A 14388-nucleotide genomic window follows, 5' to 3' on the forward strand; every position below is an offset into this window, starting at 1 on the left:
TAAATGGAACTGCAGCCCCCTCCTGCAATTCACTTGAACTCACCAGAACTGCCACTAGAGTATACAAGTTTGGACATTTACTTAGGACTATTGGTCCAAATTCTTTGAGGGAAGGGCAAATCTGGATGCAGCTCCAGCTAGGAGCAGATATGTTTGCTAGTGATTGTGATGATGGTAGTGTGATGAGTGACAGCTTTTCAACTTGTCAAAGCCTTGCCAATTTAAGCCCCCTTCATAACTGCCTTGGCAGGCAAATTAAAGGTCTGTGCCAAACAAATCTGCAAAGGTGGTTCTCTGATCTTCTCTGGGAGTCTTGCACATTACCCCCTTCCCCCAACAGCTTTAACAGTCCTACCCATCTCATAGACTATGATACATAAAGCTAAATGTTGCACGTTCTGCATCTGATGCTGCTCTGAAAACATAAGGTGCTTATTAGCTGAATTAAAATGACGCCTTTTTAGTTGATGCTGAACCATAGACATACATTTTGAGGCTTTCTGGCTACATGATTGACTTGACCTTTCACCCAAAAGATAAAAATGACACAGATTGCTGCACAAATTTTTTTTATAAAGCTTCTCTTGGTGTAACATAGAAGCCATGATTATAACATGGTAGGCATATGAGAGGAGTTCACATTAGTTCCCCTAGTTACATGGGAAAGGACCCACTAACATAGTGTTAAAAGTACAAAACAGAAAACTAAGTATGCAGCAGATTCCTGATAAACCGGAAGCATATGTCTCTGGACTTCTGGGAATCCCCAAGTCTGGACTACTTCTTGAACATATGATAAGAATGCATAGAGAGTATGACAGCCTTAGTGATGTCATAGCTCTGGGTTGCCAATGAAAAAGTATTAGTAATTTTAGCTAAAAGTCATTAAATCTTTATACTTCATTTTCTCTTTACTTCCCTTATAAGCCTCGAGTATTGGCTTCCTTTTCAAGACTACTTTTGGCTAGGAAACTAAGTATTTTTATCACTTCATAAAAATAACTGCATAAATGTCACCAGCAAAGAGCCACAAAGTCCCCTTGGGATGAAACTCCTGGGCAGCTAGCTAAGCTCAGTGTTGGTCTCGCAGGGCAGCTGACTCAAATCCCTGCCTCAGAAAAAGGTCAAGTTGTGACATGTCATGGCCATTCCAGCTTACCTGTCAAAGAGTGGAAACATTAATCAAAATCTTGGGATTCAGGTGTCTATTATGTGGAGTATGAGCTAGAGATAAGACTGGAAAGAAACAGCAAAAGAACTAACATGGCTATTTATGATTATTAGCGAGTTCTATTGTTTTTATTATAGCCTTTTAACTCATCAGTGTTTCCAAGTTAGCATTGAGAATCAGAAAAAAGCCAGGAAAACATAAAAGTTATTTTGATAAGAACAGGCCAGATGTCAATCATCTCTTTCACCTCAAGAATCAATGGATGGACTGAATTATAACCATGGCAGCTGTTGGATGTCATGGGTAAGTGTAAGAAAGGGAAATAATTGGGGCAGAGAAAGGAACAACCACAACAACAAAAAGCAAAAACAAAAACAAAAAAACCCAAGATGGAAAAGCAAAGAAAAAAGGAGGAGAATGAGAACCCAAACCAAACCTGACAAATGGTAAGATGGAAAGATGGAGAGATGCCTCTATTTATTCTAGAGACTCTTCATGCCAACGTGATCTGTGCCTATCTCAGATCTCTATGACTTAGGACAATTCCCAGTTGTTCATATATTTAAGAGATTTGTGAACTTCCTAAAACTAAAATATTGACTGATACTTAACAAACTTAATGAATATTCAGTTTGAGGTTAGAAGGGGCCATGGACACAAGAACAAGCAGTTATTTAAAAAACATTTTGGCATTCTGTTATTGAAAGGCTTTATGTTATGCATAAGACCACAGTATGGAAACCTGACACCAATGGTATGTACTAATAAAATTTGATAAATGGTTTAAAATACAACTTTTACTTATTATAAAGCAAAATAATGAGAACTACGAAGCTATTTTGGTAAACACAAAAAGTGAAATCAGGGATATGCTACTGATGTTCATAAACAGTTTATTTCTGCTTTCTTTTGGTTTTAGAGGTATATAATAAGGAGATTATTATTATCACCACAGAGAAGTGGTTGCTAACAGTAACAGTTTTTACAGCTCCTTTTGCAATCTTAGAATATGTAATTTTGTAATGAAACAGAAATAATGGAAGAACTTAATGAGAACAAAAAGAATTTACTTTGCTAGAATATTTTTCCAATTGCTATTAAGATTTTTTTTTTTTTACAATTTAACAGTTTAAATCAGTGAAAATCAGTTGTTCAGTATGTTTGAACTTATCTTTTGTGAATTATTATTTTAAAATACATAAAATGAACTTAATGAAGCAACACTATGAAACAACAGAACAGGTTCTGTGGGCAGTGTTTGAAAAACCAATAGTTGAATGTATCAAACAACTCTTTCCCTTTCACTCCCAACTTGTGGGTAAGAAAACTGAAGTCCAGAAGGGTAAAGTGATGTAAAACTAAAGTTGTAAACTTAATTACTTAATGTCATTTTTTGCTGTTCATAATACTTCTTGGTCTTGAGAGAGAATAAGCTTGGCTCTCTGAATAGCATTTCCTTCTAAATACTAGAAGAGACCAAACATCTCAGTATGCATAGAAAATGAGCAAATATCTCAATAATAAAATTTTCATAAAGTTGCAAAATATGGAGCTTTGTACTAAGAATGTCTATGCTTTTTCTTTTGAGAGTTTCTAATTTTGGACACAAAAATGTTGGTTTTAATGTCATTGTGTCTCCCTTGATTTTACCATCAGACAGTTGAGCCTGTAGTTAGCAAACAGTTCTTTGAGGGTTTAATTCTCTCCATCCAGAGTAGATCTATTAAAGAGTCTCTTCTATCTACTTTTCCCAGACCCTTCCTTCACTTCAGGTATGCAGAAGAGCTCCATTAATTCCATAGCAATTCTTAAAGTACCTCAACCCCAGGGTAGTATATTTCCATTTCCCAAAGCAGTTTTCCTTTCAGCCTCTCCCACTGGTAAGTCTTAATTTTTACAGCTTTGTCTAATTACTTCTTCAGTAAAAAAAGTGGCTTCCTGACATTTGCCTATGACTTACTTTTTCATTTTCCTTTTCTCACTTTTCTTTCTACTACTTCTTTTTAAGTAGCCACCTGTCCCAACATTTATACATGTGCTGTATTAGATGTTTTAAAATAACAAAAGGAAAAGCATAAATTGTACATGCAGACGTCTTCCAATGTACCCTTTTGCTTTTGGGTAATAAGAAATGGGCCAAAAATGTTCATCCCACAGAGAAGAGTGGGTAAAAATCAGATGCCAGAAAGAATGAGTGCATTTTTTTCTGGTTATAAAGATTTCTCTTCAAATTCTTAACAAAATGCTTTTAATTCACAATTTTTTTCTGTGGTCATTTCTTCACTGAAGTTTTTTTACCTAGTGGGGAAAACTTTATGTAATAGAAGAGAATTAATTCTTCATTTCTCCTAGAAATATACATATGAATTTTAATGGAAATGTGTTGATGAGACTTCCAATGTCTGTCTATGGCTGAGTTGGCCTGTCTAAATTGAGATAAATATGCTTTTTACACACTAGTCTTCCTATACAGGTATGGATAAAAATTTTTTAATAGGACAATTTTTACATAAGCTTCAATTGCATGGGTTATAATTCTCATAGCTAAAAATATATCAAATGCTTGACTATTTCCAAAATAAAGAAATCAAAGCAAATTTTAACACCTAATTTAGTTTTATATCATATTCAACTTTTAATATATAATATTCTGGTGTAATATGAAACTAAATTAAACTTCACCTAAATTATAAAATATCTATTCTTTCTGTTTCTTTAACGAGTTCACTTTTATGAGGCAGATAATATGGTTCCTACAAGTTAATTAGTAATAGCAATTTCTTGTCACTTAGAGAATTCAGAATTCACGAACATAAGGTAGAAAGATGATAAGAACATAACCTTTAAAAAGTTAACAGCAGAAAATAAAACCATATTACTTACAGCCCCAAGATAGAGTGATTTTGCATTGGCATTGTTCATGTACTAGTAACTATTCAAAGTTTTCTTTGTATGCATTATGATTAGTAAACTCCAATTTAAAAATTTACATTGCAGTGTTTCTCTGGAAATCCAGGGAGTTTGGATAAGGATATTTCACCTTTTGGTGTTCTGAATTACTTTCGTAGGGAAGAATTTTCTATGTCCTCTCTAATTAATCAAGCATGAATGAACTATTACTAAAGAGACTCCCTAGAAAGAGTTGCAGGTGTTAAGGCAAATGCACTATCATGACAAGATTCTTGACCTGCCCTTCCATGATTACTCATCATTTGAGTTGTTTTATTGGCCAGGCTGAATCTTGATCCAGAAAATAATCTGAAGGCCAATTGGGGTTTCCAAAAAAGCAAACAATGATGTGTGAAAGTGTTAAGTGTTAAAATACTTAAAGCTTCTAATTAAAAAGACTTTTAAAAAAATATGACCTTGGAAATATGTCCTGCTTTCCATTTAGCAAAGGCTGAATTTGTTCAAAGGTAGCAGAACTCTTCTAAGGCGGGTTCTGATTCTAATTAATCAGTGTGGACCACCTACCTACAGGTGAGAAGGAGCCAGCTATGACCCTGAAACATGGTCTGTAATGATCATGTCCCTGATCAGGGACAGAGAGAAAACAGAAAGATCCTGACAGCATTGTGCCAGCACATTGGTTAAGAACATCAAATTGTTCATTGGCCTGGATCTTGTCTGAGGAACAAGGAATTGGAATGAAAAGAAGTCAGAAGAGATCGACTCGGAAGAGTGCTTCACCTACTACCTTACAAAAGGAAAAGTCCACAGACCCTGAGATGACTTCACACAGCAACAGGAGCAGGAGCACAGGGACTAATGACACAAACTAGAAAGGGACACTGGATAGCAGCACTGGTCATTTTATTTTTGATTTAAAACTTCATTTGAATTTGAGAAGCTTACTTGGGACTTGATTTATGTTTATGATAAATAAACTAGTAAATATGACTGACCTGGCTGGACAAGGATCCAAGTTACACTCCTGAAGCTTGGGTTTGGGTTTGATGTTCTCTGGGTAATAGTGACAGTACTGATCCGCAACCACGCGGTTGCTCCGGAGATCATAACACTCAGCCGATGTCAGCTGGTAACCTGCAAGGATCAAACCAACCAGGCAAATTTAAAGGCACATACCAAGGCAATGTATTGCTTTATGTGTTTTGGCCTTCTCACATTAGTGGAAATTATTCCCCAATGCCCCAGTCATTTCCAGGAAAAAAGACACATAATTGGAAGGCTCATTAATTTTTGCAGGCCTTAAATACTTTTTTTTTCTTCAAGTAATCCACTCACTGTAATAATTAAATTATATTACAGAGCTTGAATTACATGAGGGCATAGTCAGATTATAAGGCTCTATAAAAGGAGAAGAACTATTCCTTTTATTTCTTTTGTATAATAAAAAAAAATTAAACATAGACTTTTATATCCAAAAAACATCATTGGTATTTATTTACCAATCTTATGCAAGGATGTCTAACTGCCCCTCTAGTACCTATAACACCAGAAAAAATAAACGCTTACATAAATAAATAAAATATATCTCAACATCTCCTGCCCCTTGGACCATGGGGTTCAATGGAGCATAGCATAGGGTCAGATTCTGCCAGGTGCCAGGGAACACAATTTTTGCCTAAATTCAACCTGAATGGGTTGAGCTGAGTAAGTGGACAATTAAGATCCCTACAATAGCCACCATTAACCTGTTTCTTTACAGAACTACAAAAAAAAAAAAAAAAAAAAAAAAGACAATCAAATGAAAATTCTCTCCCTGTTTAATTTTTGCCTTCTCCAAAATCGGTTGCCATTTCTCTTTAAATTAAGTCTCTAGCCCTTATTTCTTAGTCTCTATCTGCACTGTTTAGAGAAGCCTCTTTTTAAATAACATTTTATTGGTACATTATAATTATATATAGCCGTGGAAATCATTGTGGAGAAGCCTCTTTTTAAAAGTTGCTGAGTAATAGTTTTATTATCATGTGTTATCTTTTCTACCTGCCTTGTAATGTCCTGTGCATCTCTCATGGGTGGCGATCAAGACTTAGATCCTGGGGTGAAAAATAAATGTACACAGACTTAAAAAAAATATTCATATCATTCTAACCCTAATCAACCCTTCAAGTATATCCTCCTTGGTCAGTAGTTGAGTCCCGTTATTGCTAAACATGTATCAGGAAGCAACATTTAAATTGTTAAGGGACTTGCAAAAGATTTTAGGAAATCAGAAGGAGACTTTTAAGCCAGATTTCCTGGCTTGAGGCAGTGTTCTCAGACCACCCACAAAAATTAATTGTTCATTAAGGACCTAAAAAAAGACCTTTTAAAATTCTATTGGAAAGATGAAAAGCATGGAAAGTAATGAAAGCAATGGGTAAGAACACATGTTCCACCACACTTTTTGCTTTATAAGAAAATCAAGTAGCAAAATGATATTTTAGATGAGTAAACGTACTTTTATTTTTCAAATCCATTGCACTCCAAAGCAGCTAATTTTATGACAAGGTAAACACATTATAATTTATATACCTGACAATTTATGCTCAAGGGCAGAATTTATCATGTAGCAAATGTGGGTACAAACAATAAAATTATAAATCTGAGATTATGATTTTCAAAACCATAAAATGCCAACCTACACCCAATGCTTTGAAGATATTATAGTGCATATGAAGTGAAAAGTTAGAATGAAAATGAAATCATTTAGCAGAATGGTCAGATGACTATGTTTTCTGGAGTTTCACAAGTATCTTGGAATAGAAATTCTTTACACTGGGCAAAATGAACAACCATTTGAATCTGGAGTGAGAAGTGGAGAAGAGAACTTAGAGATCATTTCTTTTGTAATTTTCAAACTGGCCTGTGAACTAAGAAAAATGCAGGTCTCTGTAGCCTGCACAGCTTCACTGAGAGAAGTTCTCCTTTTATCTGGGCTTCCTGAGTAAGATTTCCTTTGAACAAAGCATTTGATATCTGAAAACATTTGAAAACACTTAGAGTTCTGTTTCTTCACTTAAATGTGAACAAAACTAGGCCAAAGGGGTTGGGTATATATGAATATAACACTGATTGCCTTATTTTATACTGAGCTATTGTCAAGGTTATTGAAATTATACCCTCACAGCAGCTCTATGTGAACCTGGTGTAGTGTGCATATAATTGAATTGCTCTTTCTCATAAAGCATGGTATTTGTTTAGAAAGAAAAAAAATTATTTCCTTAGATTGCTTTCTTTGAAACTCTTTTCTATGGTAATTATTAATAAATATATCAAAACAATGGCTCCCCAAGAAGCATCAAAGCAATTGACATATTATTTTTAAACAAAGCAATTTTCAATTCAGGATAGATAGAGCAACCACAAAAGCTATTCAATTGAAGTGCTTAAAATGTTGAATCAGTAGTTATTTAACAATTGAATATAAGCACTTGATGGCATTTTGACTTACTCCTTTTAAGCTAAAATCCAACACTGCTCTGTAGAACAATATTTCTAGTGGTTTGTTCACATGGTATGTATGGAGACAGTTAAAGGTGAACTACCTCATATATTCTTACTATCTCAAAAAAATTGAATTATTGCTTGTCTCTATTTTGTAGTATCATTCTTTTATCTCTTGCCTAACTAATTTAGTGATGCTTATGTTGATAAACTATTTAAAGTCAGTCATTTGAAGCTAGGGTAGAATTATTTGATATGCAAATTTTTAAATATATATATATATATCTCCATATATATATTATATATGGAAAACTTAAAAGATAATCTATAAAAGTTGGCAGTTAATCCAAAATATTCACATATTGCTTGTTGCCTTTCAGAAAAGAGTTTGGTAATATATGCCAATAGCCCCCAAATTTCTGAAACTCCTTTATCTATATCCTTACTGTTGAGCATTTATCCCAAGGAAATCATCTAAAAGAAGAAAAATATTTAAGAATGAAGTTATTCATTATGTTACAATAGTAGGAAGATTTAAATGACCTAATTGATTTATTATAGGGAAATGACAACATAAATTACTATAAAATAATTCAGAGCAAATATTATATAGTCAGGCAAAGTATAAAGAACAGAAAATGGGAGAGAAAAACAAACAAAACAAAACATTTTCCCATAACACAAAATACCATTCATGATTCAGATGTGATAGAGTAGAGACAGCAATTTACTTCCTGAGTTTTCAGAAGAGATGCATTTTAATTAATATATAAAGTCATGGCATTTTTTTAATGCATTTAATGCATTTAATGGGTAGAGCCAAAAAATGACTGACCTTACATCAGCAATATTTTTGTTCTGGTAATAGACTATTTCTTCAAATCAAGTCACCTTGACAAACACTCTTCACTTGATCCCTGAATAAATGACGTCTACTCAATCAGAAGTGCCTTAGGACAACACTGCTGCCAAATTATTGTGGGCTTTCCATGAAATCAAGGAAAGAAGTGGGGACTGCTCCCTCTCATGGGTATCTCCAGAAGGAGATGTGTGTGTGGCATCTCCACTGAGGTCTGCCCTACAGGAGGGCTTCAGGATTTGTCTCCATTGAGAATAAGGGATTGGGTCCACCCAACAGTCCATTTCTTCCATGCAGAAGAAGCAGTTGACTCTTATCATAGTCAACTGCTACTCTCAGAAGCCCACAGTTTCTAGGTTAAATCAACACTATTACCTCCTCCACAGGTTGCTGAGCAGGGGAAGAAATCCGTCTCCCTCCACCGGTGGATGATAGGCTGGTAGAAGATGAACTGGACCGTGCTATCTGTGGGCCCTGAGTCACGGATCTGCAGGAGACAACAGGAAAATTGAAGAACTAGCGTGCCAGGGTGGTGCTTCCTGCATCCCAGAACAACTTTGGATGAGGGGGGACTGAAGGTCTTGGGCTATGTGAGGAGCTGCCTTGGGACAGAAGTGGCAGTGGTAACTTGGCTTATCTTATCACACAACCAGCAAATGGCCCTTACCTAGGTCACTATCCTTCCCTTCTCAGTTCTATTGCCATAAAAATAAAGGGTGGTAACAGTAACATCTCAAACATCTCAATTTGTGATTCTGCCACCATGTTATCTCAAGCCAGCATTTATATATATACCAAGTAAAATTATGTGCATTTTAAAACAGGCTGGGGAATAAACAATTTGTCCTAAGAAAATTATAAATGCCAGATACTGCCCCAAATGAAAGATAATGTCTGTGGTTAAGAAAAAAACAAAAAAACAAAAAACAAACCTCAAGAATTAATTCAGACACATTTAGGAGGCTTCTTATCAATTTGATGACATATATTTAAATGTACAAGCCACCAGTTGGAAACTTGCTAAAATGCAAATTCCTGGGCCCAAGCCCAGATAACCAGGCAATTAAAATGTAGATAGTTTAAGAACTAAACTTTAAAATTCCCAATTTATATTATAAAAACAATTACTTTCAAATAAGATTGGTGCTTATGGAAATTACAACTCCTTATTTTAAAAGGGGGAATGTGAGGCAAGAATTCTTTAATGACTCTTTAAAGTATAAGGTTGAGAAAACATTCTCAAACTGAAAGAGAAGGAAAAAGTACCTAACATGAACAATTAATCTCATGAAGACAGAGTGACGCGCCCTACGATATTTAGACTGTTGGGCAAGACTTGGACTATTTATTATACTAAAGGGAGTTCCACGGACAATTGAGAGGATCACTCTTTACTCCCACTACATTATAAATAAAGAAGTATCAAGTGCAGCTGAATCACACGGCCTGTCTTTGTTAAGCGTTTCTAAGCTTTCTCAGTGTTCCAACTCCTTTTATGTAGGGTAAACTGATGGATCTTGCCCTTGGGTTATTTTAAAGATAGCCCACTTCTCTGCTACTGATCTTGACATGTGGACTAAACACCTAGGATGCAAGAGAAATAGGAATACTGAAGAAACAGGGCCAAGAAAAATTGGTAAGTGCCAAACTCTAGGTCAGCTTTTAGAGTTTGGATGGGAATATGGAAATATTCCTCAGAATGCCTAGGACTGCTAGTGAGCAAAAAAAAAAAAAAAAGAGGAAGAAAACCTACTGATCATCTCATAGAATACTGCAGCTGATTCACGGAGCACTCTAATTAGAATAGACAGTGATCCAATTCCCTTCTTTAAAATGAAAACAGCGGACCTAGAAAAGGGTATCTTAGGGATATAGAATTATAGAATTAATAACATTCTTTAGAAAGTTTTTCTTTTTCAGCTCACAAAAACCCCTAGCTCTCTTGACATGTGTGGTTGTCATACTTGGAAAGTTATTGCAGCCTCCTGGAAAAAAAATGAAAATATCAGAAAATTCATTTAATCCCAGAGACACTATTCCCTGCTATGAGTCCCTTTCACAATGCTAGAAACTGAGTCCTAAGAATGTATGTGGGGGTGGGGTGGGGTGGGCATCACATCTCTTTATAGCCAAAGCCAGGAGGATGGAACATCACCAAGTTTGGAGAAGCCTCGTTCTGGGGCCAGCGCTTGCCTTTTGGTCTGGTTAAAAGGCAAAAGGGTGGAGCAAGTAATTTTTTGGCTCCCTAGAGGTTACCAATAGAAGCCTAAGAGGAAGAAAGGGATGAGGAGGAGTGTTGGTATTACTGGGAGGGCTAGCAAACACCATGTCGAAGGAAAGAAAATAAGCTGGTTGGGAAGAATATTGCTCTTAGTAAGTTCTGTAAAAAGAACCATAAATTCTGAGGCTGTATGCTTATATTTGAAGAGATTAGCAATGAAAAAGGATCTCTTTATTTATTAGAAATGCAAAAGGATCTCTTTATTTATTTTGAGGATTGAACCCAGAGGCCATCTACCACTGAGCTGCAACTCTAGTCCTTTATATCTTGAGATAAGATCTAGTTAAGTCATGGAGGCTGGCCTTGAATTTGTGATCTCCTGCCTCAGCCTCCCAAGTTGCTGGAATTATGGGTGTGCGTGACCTGGCTTGGATTGGGACCTCTTTATTTTAAATAGATAAAACCAGTCAGGAGGTGTCTGAATCGCTGGCCACATAATCTTGCTTGATTTTGGCCACATGGATAACATTCCTGGTTTCCCCTTCTCTATAATCACATTCTTTCTGTAACAATAACAGTAACAAGCAGCACTTACTGTATGCCTACCACATGTGAGGTATATTTTATTTACATTAATTCTAACCTTAAAACTGTATTATGTTATTTTCCATATTTAAGTTGTAATGGGAAAAATTAGGCTCAGAGAGTTTCAGTGACTTATTGAAGGCCACACAGCTATGGAATAACAAGATGGTTCTACATAGCTCTAAAGCTGCCAATCTTTTCATAGTTTCATGCAGTCTCCATAGTGGTATTGTGATGATACATACACATTTATCTTTAGTTGTATTCTTGCATCTGTCTTCATAGTATTTTCTTAATTTTTCATTTTAAAGTAGAAACAAATCCTTAAAATAACAAAGGTGAGGCCAATTTGATGTCTAACTCTGACGGCCAAATATTATTCATGTCAATGAGCTTGCCATGCTCCTTTCCTCTGGTTTTCTTAATTCTGGCCTGTTTGGCCCCTTGTTATCATTAGTTCTGCACCTTCATAAACTCTGAATCCTCAATCATCATGTGCTAATTCTCAAGAGTACGCTGAAAGCTTCAGTTTGACACCTTAGAATGTTGGTGTAAGGAGCTGAACACATCTGGCATATGTAATTTTGACCTCCCTATGCTAATAAGAATAAAGAAGTTCTGAACCAAGCTTTTCTCATAATTACAATGTCTCAGTGTTTCTACTGCAATGTAATGACATCTCACCTAAAAGCAGATGAGAAGACTAAAACTGGCCCCCGTCCACAGCAATTGATTGCATTGTCAAGGGAGAGCTGGAAGACAGTGGGAATGTGTGTGTGTGGCCCAGTTCAATCAAAGGAGCCAAGGAGAAATAAACACATGAGGACATTAGCAGGTACACGATGGCTTTCCCAGATAAAGGTCAGCAAAAGCATTTTTCTTCTCTGTTGAGTAAAGGGTAATTTGTGAGCTTCTGGTTAGCCAACTAAATTGCTTTTTCTCACTGATATTGTAGAAATTTCTGCCCCAGGGAGGCAGGTGGCAGGGGTGCCCCTAATCCACCATGGCTGTAGTTCAATCGCTGCTCTGATGAAAGCAGGCGGGCAAAGGGAAGCATAGGTGACCCACTACCGTGTATCTGAGCTGGGACCTCAGTGCTGACTTGGTGACAGTACTCTCAGGGCCACCGATGGTCTAGTCTAGTCAGGTCTGTTTTAGTCTACTGTAAAGGGCTTGTAAAAATGCGAGTTATTACTGGGATGAAATATAGATTCTATTAACCTACTGTTTGGAATACCTGATAATTTTAGCGGTTGGACATACTAAGGTTAGAGATTATTAGGTAAAAATGATATAAAAGTTGTGAGTATTTGATTTCCCCTTTGTGCTTTTTTAGAGAGTTTTCTAGTCCTCCTAGCACTCTAGATCTCAGTTAAAAACATATTGCAGTTCAGCCCATAGGCCTATAGCTCAAGAGAGGTGTTGGTTATGGCTGAAGCTGCCCAGGACCCTGGGCAATAGCATAGTGGACCAGAGATGTCTCTTTGGGAGCAATAGATGTGCAGTTTGTAAGGAACTAAGAAGGTGGAAAAGATGGGCCAGGAAGGAAATGCTGAAAAACAGAGCAGACCAGATCCTGGAAAGACTATCCTAGTGCTCAGATGGAGGAAGCACAGGAGTTGAGCAGGCCAGCAGGCGGACTGCAGAGGGGTCTGCACTCAGCAGGAAAAAAGCAAGTACTCAGCTCTCTGGCTCTGTATCTCGAAGCTTGCTGTGAAACCCAGAAAGAAACCTAGGGTCCCGGAATCTCAGTTCTAAACTCTTGGAACCTATCAGCAAAAAGGGGAATCCTGAATGGAGGAATCACTACATGTAAAAGTTGTGTAGGAAAATAAATCACTACTTACCTTTACTTCTTTGCTTTCCTACCACTGATTTCAACTTTTACTCTCAAGAACCCTCACTTTAGGACAATTATTTTTTCCCTTTAAGAGCACAGGTTAAATGGTATGAGGAGACCATCTGGAACAGGCTGGATAGCAGGGCAAAACCAATCAGGGCTTAAAATTTTGCCAAAGCTCAGCCTCCACTGGAGGAAAAAATTGGTTATTACAATACTACTCAAGATTCACAGGCTGCCCATTTCTCAGAATGCTTTCTAATCACCTTAAGGCATAGTGAACAACTGAATATCTGTAGCTTTTACCACCTGTCCTTTTTACTTCAGCACTATTCAGTGTTTTACTTCCCAAATGACATTGTAAACTAGGAGAGGGAAGATATCATATATGACAATCATCCCTAAGTATCAAAGTTCTTTTACAAGAAGGATATATACTTTGATCATATTCTAATCTGGTTTTCTGACTCAGTTTTTCAAGTGGGCAAAACTAGAACTCATACAAAATTATCTTGACTGTTTTCACAAGTAGAGCTAAGTTGGAGGTTCTAATGAAGGAAGGACTTCTGAATGACAAAGACCCTCTTCTACCAGGAAAGATCATTATATTTCATTGAATTTACAGCTTCAGAAAAGATGCACAGAGTATGGCAAAAAAAAAAGGAAGGGGATACTAGGTCAGCCAGTCATTCAGCCCATAGCCAGATCACCCTACGATTAATGAATTGATAGATGTCACAACCAATCATCTTTCATTTCCATTTATATTAAAATGGCTATATCTGCCAAATGGTTCCTGAGAAAGCCAGTTGTAAATAGATGAATCTTTGATCATCTTCAGAGAAGTCACTTTCTGCTATTGTGTAGAGAGGATATTGTGATCGATTTGACTGGAGGTTAAAGTATTTCAAAAAGACAGGAAGGAAGTAATTTGATTCTATCTACTTTTATACATATTATCTCACTTAATCCCTAACAAGGGCTCTATTGGAAGGAAGCAGTATTATATTACCATCTTATAAATGAGTAAACAGGCTCAAGAAAGTAAACCAACATGCTCAAGGTCACACACTCGGTAAGCAGCAGGATATATTAAATTCTGGAGTGCTTATCTATTCTACCACACCTCACTGGTATTGCCAAAACTGTTTGCTCAGTCAATGTATCAAGTTTAAATTTTTGGAAGAAATGCTCCCATAGGAAGCAAGATGAGAAAGATTTAAAGGTGGTTGGAAAAGGAGATCCTAAAACATTCTTTTGGAACCGATAGCAATAAGTAACAATTCCTTTGTTGTGAGGAAATCTCCCTTTTATGCCAAAAA

The 14388-nt window shown here is 36.4% G+C and overlaps 1 protein-coding gene across 1 annotated transcript in view; it reads right to left on the reverse strand.

Annotated features, from left to right (window-relative positions):
- The window catches only part of Adamtsl1 (ADAMTS like 1), a 344581-nt gene that overhangs the window by 175803 nt on the left and 154390 nt on the right, over positions 1–14388 (reverse strand). The window contains exons 8-9 of the mRNA XM_077108065.1: positions 8796–8907; positions 5077–5215 (exon numbers count right to left, since the gene is read on the reverse strand). Coding sequence (XP_076964180.1) covers positions 5077–5215; positions 8796–8907 — 251 coding nt within the window. The remainder of the gene's footprint in view (positions 1–5076; positions 5216–8795; positions 8908–14388) is intronic.

The sequence above is a fragment of the Callospermophilus lateralis genome, chromosome 2 (assembly GCF_048772815.1).
Source record: "Callospermophilus lateralis isolate mCalLat2 chromosome 2, mCalLat2.hap1, whole genome shotgun sequence".
Taxonomy (NCBI): Eukaryota; Metazoa; Chordata; class Mammalia; order Rodentia; family Sciuridae; genus Callospermophilus; species Callospermophilus lateralis.